This window comes from Bipolaris sorokiniana, assembly GCF_000338995.1.
Source record: "Bipolaris sorokiniana ND90Pr unplaced genomic scaffold COCSAscaffold_1, whole genome shotgun sequence".
NCBI classification, from domain to species: domain Eukaryota; kingdom Fungi; phylum Ascomycota; class Dothideomycetes; order Pleosporales; family Pleosporaceae; genus Bipolaris; species Bipolaris sorokiniana.
The window spans coordinates 3,543,300-3,559,939 of record NW_006911895.1 but is presented as its reverse complement, the minus strand read 5'-3'; the positions used below and the strand labels follow the sequence as shown (position 1 = coordinate 3,559,939).

The 16,640-nt window shown below is 50.9% G+C and overlaps 6 protein-coding genes across 6 annotated transcripts; 3 read left to right on the top strand and 3 right to left on the bottom strand.

Moving 5' to 3' along the window:
- Window positions 1–1,339: 1,339 nt before the first annotated feature.
- On the top strand, window positions 1,340–3,042 carry COCSADRAFT_177814 (uncharacterized protein; the record flags this gene model as incomplete). The annotated part of the gene is made up of 7 exons (XM_007697141.1): window positions 1,340–1,528; window positions 1,579–1,819; window positions 1,871–2,005; window positions 2,052–2,169; window positions 2,221–2,283; window positions 2,335–2,361; window positions 2,450–3,042. 7 exons carry the CDS (start codon window positions 1,340–1,342, stop codon window positions 2,877–2,879), a joined length of 1,203 nt encoding a protein of 400 aa, XP_007695331.1. The 3' UTR covers window positions 2,880–3,042.
- Window positions 3,043–3,164: 122 nt separating this feature from the next.
- Window positions 3,165–4,397, bottom strand: COCSADRAFT_107677 (uncharacterized protein). Its single transcript, XM_007697140.1, has 2 exons — window positions 4,059–4,397; window positions 3,165–4,011 (listed from the first exon to the last, which is right to left on the bottom strand). Exons 1-2 carry the CDS (start codon window positions 4,332–4,334, stop codon window positions 3,283–3,285), a joined length of 1,005 nt encoding a protein of 334 aa, XP_007695330.1. The 5' UTR covers window positions 4,335–4,397; the 3' UTR covers window positions 3,165–3,282.
- Window positions 4,398–5,768: 1,371 nt separating this feature from the next.
- Window positions 5,769–7,313, top strand: COCSADRAFT_32846 (uncharacterized protein). Its single transcript, XM_007696201.1, has one exon. The coding sequence runs from the start codon at window positions 5,799–5,801 to the stop codon at window positions 7,305–7,307; it is 1,509 nt and encodes a 502-aa protein (XP_007694391.1). The 5' UTR covers window positions 5,769–5,798; the 3' UTR covers window positions 7,308–7,313.
- Window positions 7,314–7,932: 619 nt separating this feature from the next.
- COCSADRAFT_132904 (uncharacterized protein) lies at window positions 7,933–10,676 on the top strand. Its single transcript, XM_007697139.1, has 4 exons — window positions 7,933–8,339; window positions 8,392–8,474; window positions 8,665–10,080; window positions 10,152–10,676. The coding sequence occupies exons 1-4, from the start codon at window positions 8,036–8,038 to the stop codon at window positions 10,227–10,229; spliced, it is 1,881 nt and encodes a 626-aa protein (XP_007695329.1). The 5' UTR covers window positions 7,933–8,035; the 3' UTR covers window positions 10,230–10,676.
- Window positions 10,677–10,865: 189 nt separating this feature from the next.
- COCSADRAFT_77410 (uncharacterized protein) lies at window positions 10,866–13,624 on the bottom strand (the record flags this gene model as incomplete). The annotated part of the gene is made up of 3 exons (XM_007697138.1): window positions 10,866–12,292; window positions 12,344–13,179; window positions 13,245–13,624. The coding sequence occupies 3 exons, from the start codon at window positions 13,622–13,624 to the stop codon at window positions 10,866–10,868; spliced, it is 2,643 nt and encodes an 880-aa protein (XP_007695328.1).
- Window positions 13,625–14,570: 946 nt separating this feature from the next.
- COCSADRAFT_78808 (uncharacterized protein) lies at window positions 14,571–16,363 on the bottom strand (the record flags this gene model as incomplete). The annotated part of the gene is made up of 4 exons (XM_007697137.1): window positions 14,571–15,137; window positions 15,191–15,782; window positions 15,834–16,145; window positions 16,221–16,363. 4 exons carry the CDS (start codon window positions 16,361–16,363, stop codon window positions 14,571–14,573), a joined length of 1,614 nt encoding a protein of 537 aa, XP_007695327.1.
- Window positions 16,364–16,640: the final 277 nt, after the last annotated feature.

Below are 16,640 nucleotides of genomic sequence, written 5' to 3'. Positions count from 1 at the left end.
CGATTACTGTTGGTTCTATGTCTAGAAATAGCTGGTGATGAGCCCGATTCATGTCCTGGACGCGGCCCATGTGAAGCCCATACCCACCTAAGAGGGTGGGCATGACTCGTGTGATACCGAGGTCTTGGACTGTCGATCGAAGTAGGCACTTGAACACCACTATTCTAGTGTAGAGTACAGAGTGTGAGGTAGATTGTATGATGATGAGGTGATTGCTAAGGCGTGCGTCGCTCATTGCCTTGCCTGTCGACAATTTGCAAATACGTCTATCGCAATTCTAGAATTCATTTGTGCGAATAGGCCGTATGCAGGATATCTTGATCCATGTGGGCTCGTAGGATTGCCAAGCATCTGTCAAGCCGCCTTCGATATACCCGCGCAGATGGCACACATGAGGGGCCAAATAGTGGTTCGCATTCGCGAAACGGAGAACGGGTAAGATCATCCATGGAACTGCGCCATGCCGAACCCGCATTGCAACAAAGCCCTTCTCTTTGCCTCAAGTGGCGTTTTGCAAAAGCTGAGGGCAGGAAAAGTTGGAGCAAATCATACTTGTTCGGTACTGTGGGTTGGTGGAAGATTGTCAGGGGAAGTGCAAACCGTGCCGCGAAGGAAGGGCGGGACAACGGGGGCCGGGACGATTACTTTGTTGTGGTTGGTGAGTCTGCAGGGACCGCAGCTATTAATTAAACACGTCTCAAAGTATTCCAACACCCGCCGGGTAATCCCACAATACACAGCCATTGTATTGCTGCATTGTCCGTCCGCACCAACTACGCCACGCTCATGTACTTACCTATGGAAGTTAAAGTCTGGCTTGTACTACTATCAACAACCCCCCTTCTGATTCTCCAATTTTCCGCAACTGTCTTCTTCAATTTTCTAAAAGAATTAGGATATCGAAGAGCCTGGAACTTCTCCGCACAGAACACGGAAGACCTTGGCGGATCCAGGAGGATTGCAGTGTTGACAATTTACACGACTTGGTGTTCACGAGCACACCCAATAGTAGCAGCTCTGTTACGGCCATGACAGCGGACCGCTTGGATGGCCAAGATGCCTAGAAGGACAAACATGGACGAGTTCCACATCGCGCAACTATGTCCGATAGCACATATACCTAATGTAGCAGCTGCTGTGATGCATGGTGGGAAGAACTGTCTGATCCCAAAGTAATGCAAGAGCGTCATGAGCGCGCCGTGAAACGTTTGGGGAACCGAGTTCCTGTCTGCCAGTGCCAGAGAAGAGGATATCGCATTTTCATTCTTTTAATGTTCGATATTCCTATCTTTTGTTGTTCAGTTCTCGCCCCACTGGTTTGCGTTCGTCTGCGACGATCATGCCCTCGACTTCTGTGGGCCCTCCTGTGGACCCCAAATGGGCGGCCGAGAACAACCTCCCTCGCCTTCTCGCATTGACGGGCATTTTCCATATCGCCGCGTTGACTAGTGTTTGCCTCCGAATATTTGTCCGTGTGGGTTTACTGCGGTCGCTGGGAAAAGACGACATTGCGATTGTGCTCGCTGCTGTGCGTACTCAGGCTTTACTCTTGGGTTGAGCGTTCCTAACAGATACCAGCTTGGGGCTCTAGGTGGATGGATTTGCTTCATTCTTCAGGGCAACCATGGCTTTGGACGACATACTATGACGGTTTCCAAGGAAGATATGCAGGAGTTCACTCATATAGGCTTCTTTGGCAGTATCATTTCTGCCATTGGTGCCCTTGGGTTGTTAAAGATTTCCATCGCTCTCTTCCTGCTCAGACTGAAAAACAACAATATATGGAAATGGTATTCGCGCTGTCTGTGGGCACTGATAGGTAAGAATAGCGCTTGAGAACCTAAGTCATGGCCCTAATATCCTCGAACAGCTTTGGTAACAATCTACACGATCGGCGCATGGCTCAGCTTCTTCCTGTATTGTAAACCCATGGAAGCAATGTGGACCAAGAAAGGTGTTTGTTATAGCCAGAAGATGTTTGTCGCCTTCGCACTGACGAACACGGGTAAGCGCACAACAACCAGTGCGAGGTCTCTACTGACAAGCGATAGCTTTGAACATCTTTACTGATGTCTGCTTTGCAACTCTGCCAATTCCGATCATCTGGAGTTTGCAAATGTCCCGGACTACGCGTATCAACTTGATCGGTGTTCTCAGCCTCGGATACATGTAAGCAGTCATCAGAGGCTCAAAGGCCACCCGCCACTAACAATCCGACAGTGCCGTTGCACTAGGAATAGTAAAGGCCAGTTATCAGGTCAAACGAGACCCAGACAGGACATTGTAAGTTCCACCCAACCCACCCTCTCCAATCCCCACTAACATCCCTCACAGCAACCAGCACCTAAACGTCTTCGGCTTGTAAGTGTCCCCCTCCTCCCCAAACACACACACCAAACGAACCCCTTCCACCAAAAACCCACCAACTAACCCGCTATTCCCCCTCCAGCCTCCAACTCAACGTCGGCATAATCGCCGCCTGCATCCCCACCCTAAAACCCCTCCTCCGCAGTACCCCCTCCTCCCGTACCCCACGCCGCAGCAACTACAACGACATCGAGCATGCCGAAACAATCGGTAGCGGCCGGCAGCACAAACCCCGCGCTAGCTTCCTCAACACCACAAAGACCTCTCCCACAACAACAAACACACTAACCATAGACGAAACGTTCGAAATGGCGAACCGTGGGAGCCTCCGCGAGAAGTTGGCAGGCGGGCCGAATCATCAGAATGTCGTGTATAGTGATAGGAATGGGGTTCATACGAGTAGTCAGGAAAGAATTTTGCATGCCGAGGGCGGAGCGGAGGATGCGAGCAAGATTCTTCGTACGACAGAGGTGGTGATTGATAGTGTGGAGAGAGTCAGGAGGAAGCGTTGAGATAGCAATGTGTAGATTTGTAAATTTGTGGAAGATGTAGGTAAGAAAAGCCTTCTGATTTGCATATTTTGATACCCACTGTTTTGTTTCTATTATGTAGGGTTTGTAACTTGGTAATCCTTTGGAGGGGAAACATATAGGTTTTATATGATGAGAATGTGCCTAGAGAACCAACCGTGCCGCATGCGTTATTTGGCTCTCGTCGAGTAGTCGGCACGCTAAGGTACCTACTTCCATGTCTGACCTAAGCCTCCCGACCCGTGTCGTACGAGGAACACCAAGTCGGACCTTGCACACTTATCGTATTTGCAGTGATTTACTTAATATCTCTACTAAGATAAAGTCCATGTTCGAATATTTTCAACATAACTAGTCTCTACAGCCGAAACACCAACACTTTCTTTTACTCGACCACTTTCCCGTAACCAAATCCCCTTACTCCGTTACTCACCCATACACCCTCGCCCACCTCAACAGTTTCAATACTAACAGGTTCTTCCATACAGTACCCACTTCCAAGTGCCCATCTCCTACTCGTACCCCTCTGGCCTCCAGCACCGACTTTGGCACTCCTCGTTGAGTGGCCCCATCGGCCCGCAAATGGTTTCCTCAGCTCTCCTTCATCGGCCCCGTCATCTTTCAGCGTCTTACTAGTGAACTCGCCGGATGGCACACCAACAGGAGGAGTTACCCAGCGGCCACCACGGAAAAGGTAAAGTGAGGTGAGAGTGCCTTCGGTCAGCTCGTTGACTTCGTTGTAGAGCATGACTTCACGGTAAGCGGGACCTGCGGGATTCTCAGGCAAGGCACGCTCGCGGCTTTGGTCGTACATTTCTCGCTTTGTCGTTTTCAAAAGGGTAAAAGGTGATGATGGGGTGGGTGCAGTGTCTAGCCTGATTGTCCATTCTGGTGGAGGTGGGGGTGTCGATGTTGGTGCTGGAAGTGAATCGTCGGGTCCAAGGGTCAGGGCGCCTCCTGTCAATGGAGACGCTTTGAAGGCTGCTGCCGAGGCGTGTTGCACTTTTGCATTTGGTGAGTCTAGCGATGGAGGGTAGAGAGTAGAAAGTGGCACGGCTGGCACGTCTGTGAACTCGACTGTAAGATTTGCTGCCTTGTCAAACAACAATCGCAGCTGGGGAACGTCAATATCCTTTCGCATGTGACGTATTAATATCATACCTTCATCGCTCGGTTCTTTCCAGTCTTTTCTATCTCGGCCTTGGTTCTCTTCAACAACTCTTCATGCAGAGCTTTGCCATCCTCAAGCCGGTTTTGCACTTCATCAAAATCAAAATGCTGTGCTGCTTCTACCATGCGGTCCCGATGGTATGCAAGCATATAGAATGGCGATGGGGCGACAAAGTTTAGAATCGAGCGCGAGTTCTCCTCGGACTTGAGAAGTAGCGGATCATAACGCAGTGATGTGAAGAGTTGGAATTCGTTTTCAAATGCCATTTTGAGATGAAGATTTGTTACAGGGAACAGTTACTACAACACAGCGGGAATGCTCTATGACTGTTGCGAGGACGCGGAATGTCGGAGATGCGTTGTACACTATTAAAGGTGGGTCTGAAAGTCCACCGTCCACCGTCCAATCACCAGTGGGCGACAACTCGCTAGCCAGCGTCGGAATAAATTCCTACAGCGGTCCAGTACACCTTCAAGTTACACTCCAGTGCACAGCGATACCTAATTCTGTACCGTAGAGACGAATTATTTGATGCTCTCGAGCTCTATCGATCGAACGAAGGGCGTAATCAAGCTCATCATATCGTCATACTTATCGGGTCCACCGGTGCCGATTCTTAGACCAAGCAATAGCCAATCTCTTGGTCGGCTCTCCGGCTCTTCGAAGGGGAACACAATGTGATAGGAAGGATACAAACTGGGATAGAGAGCGGTGGTCCAGGTAATTGAAGCCTGCGCTTCGGCAAGTGTGTTCAACTGAGCACTACTAGCAAGGCGCGGCCGTTGCAAGCGCAAAAGTGGATATACTCGGCACGCTCAGTGATACAGCTGTCGTACCGTTAAACAACCAGCAGCTCGTTGCATGAGCAATGCGATGTCTAGGATTGTATGAGGTGCTCTAATTTGGTGCTTTAGTTCGACCTATGAGGGTAGTGAGGGGTTTTGGGTTGCTCGTGTTCGCAGGGAAAAAGTATTAGCAGAGCTGTGGAAGTGGCAACGCATAGGAAGACCATACGTATTCTAAGCCTATGTCACTACGCTACAGCATTGTTCTCTTCAGTTATATCTACGAATCGTCGCCCCTAGCGCAAGGCCATGGCCAGAGCAGGTCGGTCACCTTCCCTGCTAGCGTCTATGGGGTGTTTATGCAGGTCATTTAGATTCAGGTAAGTATGTTGGCCTGACTGCGTCACAGTCCGAGCTGTGCAACTATCCACACCCCACTTGTGACTCCAGCCTGATCCATTCCCCCCTCAATCAATTAAGAACACACAGCACCAGCGTAGCCTAATCTCTTTCTTCAGGAAATTCTTTGGCATGTCATTACCTCACTTGCATGCTCATGGTGCTCGCTAACTGGATAGCTAGGTGCGAACCTGATCAGGCAACCGAGTTTGGCGTGCGTGACTCTGAATATGCCTTCGCCTTCTGCCCACCTATCATCTTATTATTGAAGGGGCGGCGCCGTATTTAGAGAATATGGTACGATTCGCTTATGAACCCCTTCCTAGCCGAGCAATTAGGTTGATCAAGTTTCTACCTGGTTCGAGCCCAATATGCCAGATGATCATAGTCGAGGTTGAGAAAGCCCCGCCATATGTAGCTCTTTCGTACACTTGGGGATCCAACCAACTATCAAGAGTGATCCTCGTGAATGGAAATGAGGTTTCTATCACTCGGAGCCTGGCTGAGGCTATTGATGCCATTTTTATCTTTGCAAGAGAACGAAGCATGATGTTCTGGGCAGATTCAATATGCATTAACCAGGCAGACTATTATGAGCGCGGCCGACAAGTCCGACTCATGAGTTCAATATATCGTTCGGCGGAGATTGTTGCAGTTTGGCTTGGCCCAGCCGCACATGAAAGCGATCTCGCGTTCATTAAAATGAAGGAATGGAAGGCGAGCTTCGACAGACTAAAAGAACAGTTCAATGGCTCCGAGGAGTTAGCAGTCACAAGCATCTCTGCGAATGACGATTTCTATTTTGGTCCGCATGGCTCGGAACAACAGAAGGCACTGGAGGCATTACGCATGCTATGTCGTCGACCTTGGTGGGGAAGAGCATGGATTGTACAAGAGGGAACTATTGCCAACCCTGCTCGCACGGTATTATTTTGCGGAAGCCGTAGCATTGACTGGACCTATTTACGAGCAGCCCTTCAGATCCACCATCACATCACACACTATCAAAGTTTTGGCATGAGTACTGATTTCAGCGATGCCATGGCCACCCGTCTTGATAGCTTTCGACGAGATAGGGAAAATGGAGTTAATATTCGATTATTGCAAGTCCTTGGACTTATTCGAGCATACGAGTGCAAAGATCCTCGCGACAAGCTGTATGCCGCTCTAGGAATGGCCATGGACGTGAATGAGGATGATATCATTCCAGATTATACAAAGCCACTTTCAGCAGTCTATGTTGATGTCGCCAAATTTTGCATCTCAAAATCAAACACCCATCGTCTAGATTTCCTAGGAGAGGTACTAAGATCAGCACCAGGAACTGTATTCGAATACCAACATGAGAGATTACTACCATCCTGGACACCGGATTGGACTTTCCGCGCATCCTTTCATCCTCTTGAAAAGGTGTTAGACCCGTATAAGTATGGAGCAAGTGGTTATGCCTATAACGCTAGCAAGGGGTCTAATGGACACTGCTACATCGATGAGGCACATCTATATGTCCAGGGATCAGTGCTTGATCATATAATTCGAGTATCAAGTATATGCCAGTGGAATCTAGCTGCAGGAGGCATTCAAGCTGAGCGATCATGGATACCAGAAGACCCGAGCGAGCATTATTTCACTGGAGAGACAGTAATGCAAGCTTTCAATCACACTATAGTAGCCGATATAGGACGACGAAACCTCGAAAACGATTCTGAGCTTTCACGAGGATTTGCCTTCAATTGGGAATTAGCCAATCGGGATAGTAACAACATGTCTGCTGAAGATCGCCAAATGCAAAGCTGGATGCTTGCTGATGCAAAAATAACGACATTTGGGAGAAGAGTGTTTGAAACGAGTCGGGGATTTATCGGATTGGGACCAGCAGCTGCCCAAGTAAATGACCAAGTTTGCCTTCTCCTAGGTGGACAAGTTCTCTACGTGTTGAGAATTTGTGAGGATAATCACCCCGAGTTTGTTGGTGAGTGTTATGTGCACGGTATGATGGACGGTCAAGCTTGCGAGGACGAATTATTCGCAATTAGGGACATAGTACTCGTGTGACCGAGGGGTAGAAATACCATTTACACTAGTAGATTATATTAAAAGACAATCTTCCCTATCCATTGTAGGCACACCTTCTGTCTTCGTGTAAATTTTGGTTTTTGATTTCAAGAGTAATCACAGACATACGAGAACAAACGTGTTGCGATTGAACTGAAGGCAAAACTATTGTTAGTAAATTAAAACTTCTTGAGATTCATGAACTGAGTTATGTAGTCTGATTTTGGAAGTGCGACCAGGTAGGTTGGGTATCAAAGGGCACTTGCAGATGTTTTAGACTTGACGCAGACATTCAAGAGACCCGCGAGGATCTGCGTGAACTTCCAGCGCTACTAGACCTATGAAGAACTGGCGGGGAATTTTCTGTGCAAACCATCAGTGACCATGTTGACTTGCCACGAGAAACAACAAAGTTGTATCTAAATTATAGGCCGTGTCTATTGCCCTGATATAAAGATAAAATACTCAATATATATGTCCGTTTGTGCAAACTACATAGAAAAATGATCTGTGGCGGTGCGGACAACGGCTGGTCGGCAAAGGCTGATGACGTCCGCCTGGCGCTCGAGCCACACACCTCGCTCACGTCGTTGCACCAAAGCTTGCCTTAGCCAAATTTCTGCGACAACAGAACGGCCCAACACACACCAGCCCATCGCCATTGAGCTGCCATTTCTACCCCCGCTGGTACTGCATCTAATCAACGCAATTATCCGAGTACACCAGATATGGCGCCCGTAAATGCACCTGTGCCACAGGGCCCTGGCCCATTCCCCGTCCAGATTCCCGTCGACAGCAACAACTCGCTCTGGGACCGACTGTCAAATTGGGCCTCGGAAAACAAGGGGGTTGTATACACAATTGCTGGAATCACGCTGGTCGTGGGTGCTGGTGGCGTTGTATACTACTTCTCAAATGATTCAAAAGGCGACAGCGGAGCAGACACATCGGCCGCCAAGCGCAAGAGGCAACGCGAACGCAAGCGTGCAAAAGAGAGGGCTGAGAAGGAGTCGACCCCCGAAAAGGGCTCTGGTATGCGCTTCCATTGTTGCTTGTGGCGGAGCGTAAACTGATGCAACAACAGAGAAGAAGGCAACAGTAGCCGAGACCACCGAAGACCAGCTCCCCGATGTCGACGAGAACAGCGTCGCTGCACTTTCAGACGAGGTACGGCACAGAATATCGTACCGAGGCATCTAGACACACGGACTCCGTCATGTTCCTTTTGGCGTTCACCACCACCAGCGGTCAATGGATTTTCCTAGCTGCACAGGGCCATGGCGGGGTCAAGTTGTGCCAGCAACCCTCTCCAAACACTATCTTGTTGCCTCGAGAAAATAGGCTGACTTTTCACCAGGAGCGCAAAGAGTATGCCGCCAAGCTCAAGGCAGCAGGCAATAAGGCCTACGGCTCCAAAGACTACAACCGCGCCATCGACCTCTACGGAAAGGCCATTCTCTGTAAACAAGACCCCGTCTTCTACTCCAACCGCGCCGCCTGCTACAATGCCATGTCCGAGTGGGAAAAGGTCATTGATGACACCACTGCCGCTATCAACCTCGACAACGAATATGTCAAGGCCTTGAACCGGAGAGCCAATGCATACGAACAAGTCGAGCGCAACAGCGAAGCCCTTCTGGACTACACTGCCAGCTGCATCATCGATGGGTTCCGCAACGAGAACAGTGCACAGAGTGTTGAGCGTTTACTGAAGAAGGTTGCTGAAGCAAAGGGCAAGGCTATCCTAGCCGCAAAGGAGAAGAAACTGCCCAGCCCAACTTTCGTCACAAACTATCTGCAGAGCTTCCGGCCAAAGCCAACCCCAGAAGGCCTCGAGGATGACGCTGAACTTGACGAGGAGAGTGGCAAGAGCCAATTGCGCAAGGGTCTCAAGGCTATGGCTACTAAGACTGGCGATGGATACACTGAGGCTGCTGCCGCCTTCGACCGCGCCCTCGAACTCGGTGATCTCGGAGAACACGAGGCGTTTGCGTACAACATGCGCGGAACCTTCAGTTACCTCAAAGGTGACAACGAAGATGCGCTCAAGGACATGGACAAGAGCATTGAGCTCCAGCCCACACTAACCCAGAGTTTTATCAAGCGCGCCAGCATGCACCTCGAACTTGCCAACCCAGAGGCTGCCGAAGCCGACTTTGCCGCTGCGCTCGAGCAAAACGCAAACGACCCAGATATTTTCTACCACCGCGCACAACTGCATTTTATCAAGTCCGAGTTTGGTGAGGCCGCTAAGGACTACCAAAAGTCGATTGACTTGGACAAAGACTTCATCTTCTCGCACATTCAACTCGGTGTTACACAGTACAAGATGGGCAGCATCGCCTCGTCAATGGCTACTTTCCGTCGCTGCATGAAGAACTTTTCTCAGGTGCCCGATGTGTACAACTACTACGGTGAACTACTTCTTGACCAGCAAAAGTACCAAGAAGCTATTGAGAAGTTTGATACTGCCGTCGAGATGGAGAAGACTACCAAACCCCTTGGTATGAACGTCTTGCCCTTGATCAACAAGGCTCTTGCACTTTTCCAATGGAAGAACGACTTCGATGAAGCCGAGAAGCTATGCGAGAAGGCGCTCATTATCGATCCGGAGTGCGACATTGCCGTTGCTACCATGGCGCAGCTGTTGTTGCAGCAAGGGAAGGTCACAGAGGCGCTCAAGTACTTTGAGCGTGCTGCAGAGCTGTCAAGGACAGAAGGCGAGATTGTCAACGCGCTAAGTTATGCCGAAGCGACAAGGACTCAACTCGAGGTAAGCTGCTCCCGTTCATTGCTTTTCAAGCATCTCTGTTTCGACCAATAAGTGCTAACATGGGTGAATAGGTTCAAGAAAAGTATCCCAAGCTCGCCTCTAGATTGGGCGCTATGGGTGCTGCTGCTGGAGGATTTGGCATGCGATAAAAAAGAACGGTCAATTTTGTCGCTCCGTAATCAACTTGATCGCTTCTTCGCCCGCCCAGTCAGTTCAGCAACAGAAGAAGAAGAAAAAAAGACAGTAACCCCAGTCTTCAGTCTTGTTTCACAAATATTCTCACCTCTTTGTTCATACCGTGTATTTAGTATAGTCTGGTTGAGGTAAAGGAAAGGACCTCTGTTGGATGGGCAAAGTATGATATCCTGGACTGTTGGTAAACATGTATGGTGTACGTACGTCTGTGTGTGTCTGTGTGTGGTGTGCATCCCTGTTATGAGTTTATGTGCTTTGTCGGCATGACTTGCAAAGTATGAGTGAAAGAAGCGTTCGAGACAAAAAGCTTGGATACTATTAATACGACAATCTCCTACTCTCTAGAATGCACTTGAATGACTTGTAGTTAATGAGTAAATTATTTCATTTGGAATTTGAGGTATTTTCAAGTCACTGTAAGTGGTAAGAATAGTGCAATGATATGCATTTAGACCATAAAGAGGTCGAATTCTTTGCAAGTGGGCAAAATCCCAAATCTAGGTGTGCATCTATCCATCCTTGCCCACTTTCTATACATACATACTTTCTGTCTCTCTTTCTCTCTTTCTCGATCGCACATAAGCAAACAATTACTCTCCGCTCAATTGTAAGATAAGAGTGCTAGCAACGTCGAGAAAGGGAAATGGACTCGTCACAATCTTCTCGCCTTCCTGACGTCCCGCACCCACAAGCTCCGTCCTTTCTCGAAGAATCTCGGTCCCCCCTTCATTCAGCTTCTTGGCCAAGTCTTCGGGAAGCGGCTCGTTTTCGTCCAGTCGGCGCCACACACCCTGCTCGTCATCCCAGGCGTCCTGGTGATGCGGTGGGGGTTGGTGCGAGCCCGAAAGCGGAATGGATGCCTTGATCTCACGCACAAGATTTGTGACAAGGCGCTCGTAGCCTGCGCATTTGAAGTCGACGACAAAAAAGTCGCGGTCGATGCTGTACAGTTGGATGGACATGTAGATGTATACTGCTTCATCAGGGTTCCCATGGTCCTCACTAACCGACCCTGCGCGCTCTGACGCGGTCATGCCTTCGACACCGTGGCCGACGCTCGATGTGCTGGTATTAGTCGAGCTCCGTCTTCGTGCGCTAGAAGTATCGTTGGCGAGATCGACGCGTGAAGAGTGCGTCGAGGAGGGATGCGCAACGCCCGGCGGGAACATGCCCTCTTTTAAGAAGCGTGCATGGATAACCCAGGGATCTTCGGGCACGTGGTAGCCCCAGTCATTTGTATGGTTATAGTGCTTCTTCTGTCTACCTCTTGCTTCTTGTTCGCTTGTACCATTGTTGCGCACACTGAGCGGCTCGCGACGTGGCGAGCCCTTCCGCGAGCCCTGGCCTTCGTCTGATGAATGTGACGAGATAGAGTCTTGTGAGTGATTCCTGGATTTAGATTTGCGCTCTTCTGGGGCTTGAGAGGTGCTCCGGCTGCGAGACCCGCTACGACCACCGGCTCTGCGTATTTTTGGTACTTCCCAGTCGGCGCCCATGGCCTTTAATGCCTTGAATATAGCAAGCATAGCCTCTGCAGGCTGGTTTCTTGATCGAATACCGAATTGCCACTTGGTTGCGCGTGGCTTCTTGGTGGGCAGGCTAGTCATCGGCTCCGGCTTTGTTCTACCTGCTTCTGGCATTGTACGGAAATTTGGTTTTAGTCTTCGAGCCGATATTTGTCGTTGTTCCTCCGTCTGTTCGGGTGTCGGTGGGAGAGCCTCGCTTTCCGAAATCTTGTTGGTGGGCCTTGGATGGCCCTTCATATAAGCCTTGTGGTATTCTGTAAGACTACTCGGGAGAATTGCTATGGTGCTGACCGGGCTGCGAATGCTTGCAAGCTGACTACTAGCATTGGATCCTTGGCGTGCCCTTTCATGATCCGAAGGCGCTGGGGGAATGAATTGCGGACGGGATACAGCATTCAGTGATTGTGGTCTAAACTTTTCCATATAATTGTCGTGCGCAGGCGGCGATTGGTGATTCCACACCGGAATACCATCCTGGTTGGTTAACAAAGCTATAATAAAAAGTCAGCTATAGACCATACTATACGAGCAGTCATGCTTACGATTCTCCCGCATCATCTCATTCTCTCGGACAATGAGGTAAGCATCTTTAATGGCACTCGGCTCATCGCGTGCCAAGGCGTCTTGCACGTCATGCTTCGCATAACCCATTGTCTTTCCAAGCTTCGTCACTACGTTTTCATGCAGCGCCTGCACACGAGGGGCGTCGGCCAATGGCGCAAGAGCTTTGGGATCGATGGCCTTGTTGGGATCAGCGCCGCTGTCAAAGAACTCTTGTGCGGGCGGTTCGAGGTATGCTGGCAGGTCTGTCGTAAACCAGGGATCTTGTCGAAGCTCGGGAATGGTGATGCGGTGTACGGGGTTGACCATGAGCATTTTTCTGATCAGAGAGGTGGCGCCTGGTGAGAGATAGCTGGGTGTGCTGTACTGGCCGGCGGCAATTTTCTTAAAGAGGGTCGGGATGTATTCGTCGTCAAAGGGTAGTCGGCCGACCAACAAGACATATAGTATGACACCACAGCTCCAGACGTCGACTTCGGGACCAGCGTACAATTTGCCGGAGATGACCTCGGGCGCAGCATAGTTGGGGCTACCACAACTTGTCTTGAGAAAGTTGCCGTCCGTCATGATGTTGCTCAGACCAAAGTCGGCAATTTTTACATTGCTATCGTGGTCGAGAAGGAGGTTCTCGGGCTTCAAATCTCGGTGGACAATCTTGTGTCGGTGGCAGTATTCGACGGCGCATACAATCTGCTGGAAGAACTTTCGGGCCTGTGCCTCTTGCAGTTTACCGTGGTTGACAATGTAGTCGAACAATTCACCGCCCGCGTATTCGAGGACCATGATGATCTCGGTCGGCGTTGTTATGACGGTATAGCTAGGGGAGCAAAAGTGAGCATGCATGGAAAATGAGGCAAGCGCGGCTACAGGCAAACGACGTACAGCTTGATGATATGCGGATGGCGCAGCAGCTGCAGATACTGAATCTCACGCTCGATCCTGCCTGCCATATCTCTGGTGACGAGCCTCTTGCGGTTGATGATCTTGAGGGCGACTTTTTGGCCGCTGACCTGGTGGGTGGCCAGCTTGACCTTGCCGAAGGAGCCCTCGCCCAGGGTGCGGACAATGGTATACTGGCCGAGACGCTGGTTCGCCTTTGTGTCCTTGCTCTTGGTTTCGTGCACCGCAGTTCCGAGCGCAGTAGGCGGCGGCGGGGCGGGGTCCTGGGCCTTTGTTGTGCTGGTTTGGGCGGCGCCCCGCCGCTGTGCGGGCATGGAGATGGAGAGCTCCTCCAGGTCCTCATTATCGATTGCGGCCGACATTGTATGGCGGGTGGTATGGTGGCGCCGGTCGTGCTTGGAAGCGTTGGCCAGAGGCTTTTGCGGGGATACGTAGGGCTGGAGGGCGGTTTGCGTCTGCGGGGACTAACTATACAGGTAACATCCGGTTAGCAGGTGTGCCGACGCAGGGCGGAAGCATGCGAAGAGGGAGCGCGTCCGTTGAGAGAGGCAGAGAGATGAAGAGGACGAGAGCTTGCTGGCGGCGCGTGGGAGTGTGCAGACGCACAGGTACAAGGCTCGAGTTGCAGTATTGCGCGCAGTGCAGTAAGAGAGCGGGCAGAGTCAAGCAACTTACGTCAGGGCCGAGCGGATGTTCTGGTGATGTGCGCTTGCTGCTACCGACCCGACGCTGCGACAAACATGACCATGTAGGGTTGGTGAAGGGTGAAGACGTCTGTATCTAACTACTGATTGTGCGGCTTTTTCCCCAAACGCACGTGTGCAGCACCCGGTCGTCGTCGTCGATGAGGTAGTGGGGATGGTGCGGAGTGCAGATTACCTGGGATGGTGGGCACCGGGCAGGATTAGGATCAGGATCAGGATCAGGGTCAGGATCGGGATCGGGATCTGGGATGCAGCCAGAGAGGAGACGAGGTGGAGAAGAAAAGGAAATACAAAGGGACAGAACAAGAGCAACAAAGTATGGGGAAGTGGGCTGGGGCGCAGAATGACGATGCTCAGAACAGACATGGTCGAAACGCCCATCACTCAACGCTTTACCGAGCCTGTCCGTCGGCCATTCATTCACCTGCCACCCCGATGCGGTACATACATACAAGATATGTACTAAGACGGCATTCCTCACTTTCGCGTCGCGAACAGGCCGCATGGCATTGTGTGCTTGCCTCTAGCCTCTAGCGTACCATGCTGTCAGCTCCAGCATGTTGACTTGCATAACTATTAGACATGGAATGCCGGCTCCACGGCCTCACTTGAAGCAGAACAGGCGTCCCAGGCCCCGCTGCTGCGCTTCACGTCGCGCCGCACCGTCCACATACGCCGCCTCTCCTTCGCTTGTCGAGCTTGCGCTGCTCACCTGCTTACCCTTGGCGCTGCCAAACACCCTCAGCAACACCACCATGCTACCTGCGCTGACAATGCTGCCACACAAGATGCCAATCATGACCAGGTTGCTCTTGCGATACTTGTGTGGCCCCGCCTGGGCATCTGCAGGCCATCCCGAATACAGCGCGTAGGTCGTCAAGATGCTGCCTAGGTTACCCAGTCCAGACACCAGGGCGCTGGCTGCAGCCACTCCCACCTCTCCATGCCGCGGCTGGAAGATCTCGTTGGACCATGCCATGCAGATGGGCACGGTCGGCCCAAGCCCAAACCCAATGAGCAGAACCCCGCCATATCGCGACCACCCTTTTGCAAACGTTGCCACCAGTAGTCCGGTGATCTGGACGAGAACTGCAGCGCTGAAGAATGCAGGCCGGTGATGGTGGAAGCGATCCGAGATTGGGGTAACCAGTAAGATAGCAATCAGGTCCATCTATACGTACACGGGTCAGCTCACTTTTCTTGCCAAGACTGCAATCTACTCACAATCCAGATGGGTGCGGAAAGCAGACTGAGCTGGATGCTCGTCAGGCTTGGGTTGATGCCCCGGATGATGACAGTCGCATATGCCTGCGTTCCGTTGCCGACACCAACCACACCAAAGTACATGGCGACCAATGGGTAGATCCTCCAGTCGATGATGACGTTCCACAGGTCTTTCATGTTCCACAGCTTACGACTGTAGACACGTGTGAGATCCTCGTAGTGAACACGCGCGTCTTCGCCTTCCAGAGCCGGTTTGCTTTGAGGAAGCCACTTCATCCACCCTGTTCGCTGGCGGACTTGACCAGGAGGCAGTGGCCTGTCTGGAAGCCACCACAGTAGAGACACGCCGACAATGAACCCAACGATGCCATAGAGGAGGAACATCCACTGAAACCCAACAAGCCCGCCGAGACCATCCATCTTTTGGAACCCAGCCGAGACCAAGCCTACAACAGCTGCAGACATCTGGGAAGCTGTGAAATAACGTCCAATCCGCTTTCCAGTTCGGGACGGAGGGTAGAACAGAGTCAGGTAGTACGACATGCCTGGCCACATGCCTGCAATGACAATTCCAAGCAACAACCTAAGTAGACTGCACGTAGTCAGCGACGAGACAGTCCGCCAGTACCAAATGGACGCTTACTAAAGGTTCCATGCAGCATTCATAGCAGTCAAGCACATGCCAATGATACCAACACAAGTGACGATGCGGCTCATCCAAGCGTGGGGGCTGACCCTCGACATGATGAGATTCGAAGGCAAATCGAAAATAACATAGCAGACGTAGAATAGCGCCAGACCCGTAGAGACCTGTTTAGGCGTGATGTCGAGCACAGATCCGAGGTCATGACCCTCTGCCAGGTTCATGGTCTGAGCAAGTCCAATATTTGAGCGAATCGCCGAGCACATGAAGTAGAGAACCCAGAACGCTGGGAGTATCCTGCGATCAAGCTTGCTAAATTTGAGATAAGTATGCGTTACATGTAGCTTGTATGGTATTTGTAAGAAGAAGAAAAAAAAAGATACTTACGCATATACCCTCTCGATTGCATCGAGGTCAATTGCCCCGGCACCGACTTCGACATCGCGATGCAATTCCGCCTGCTTAGATGCCTGTACATTTGTAGCATTTTCCCCACGTGTTACCCCGTCCACATCATCCTCGGCGGCCATTTTCGCAAAAAAAAGGACAGCAGCAGTAGGGAGAAAAGAAAGACAGAGTCGAAAGGACAAGAAAAAAAAGCAATTGAATATGTAATGCACCTACCCAAACTTACTTAAGCCGATGCCGTTCGGCTTAACCTCTACCTACGAGCGCATTATGCTATTCGTCGAGGCAAACAATTTGCACGGCTAGTGGGGGTGGCGCTAGGCGTGGTTGGGGGAACGACTCACCGCGCGCGGTACAAAGTTGCTGCATCTGGGCCGTTCCCGAGTTCAGTACCCAGAC

Bases quoted from the DNA above. Each gene is read 5' to 3' on its own strand.
- COCSADRAFT_107677 (XM_007697140.1), bottom strand. From the start codon at position 4,334: ATGGCATTTGAAAACGAATTCCAACTCTTCACATCACTGCGTTATGAT. The intron at 4,012-4,058 runs GTATGATATTAA...GACGTTCCCCAG, and splicing joins GAAAGAACCGAGCGATGAAG to CTGCGATTGTTGTTTGACAA.
- COCSADRAFT_32846 (XM_007696201.1), top strand. From the start codon at position 5,799: ATGATGTTCTGGGCAGATTCAATATGCATTAACCAGGCAGACTATTAT.
- COCSADRAFT_132904 (XM_007697139.1), top strand. From the start codon at position 8,036: ATGGCGCCCGTAAATGCACCTGTGCCACAGGGCCCTGGCCCATTCCCC. The intron at 8,340-8,391 runs GTATGCGCTTCC...ATGCAACAACAG, and splicing joins GACCCCCGAAAAGGGCTCTG to AGAAGAAGGCAACAGTAGCC. The intron at 10,081-10,151 runs GTAAGCTGCTCC...ATGGGTGAATAG, and splicing joins CGACAAGGACTCAACTCGAG to GTTCAAGAAAAGTATCCCAA.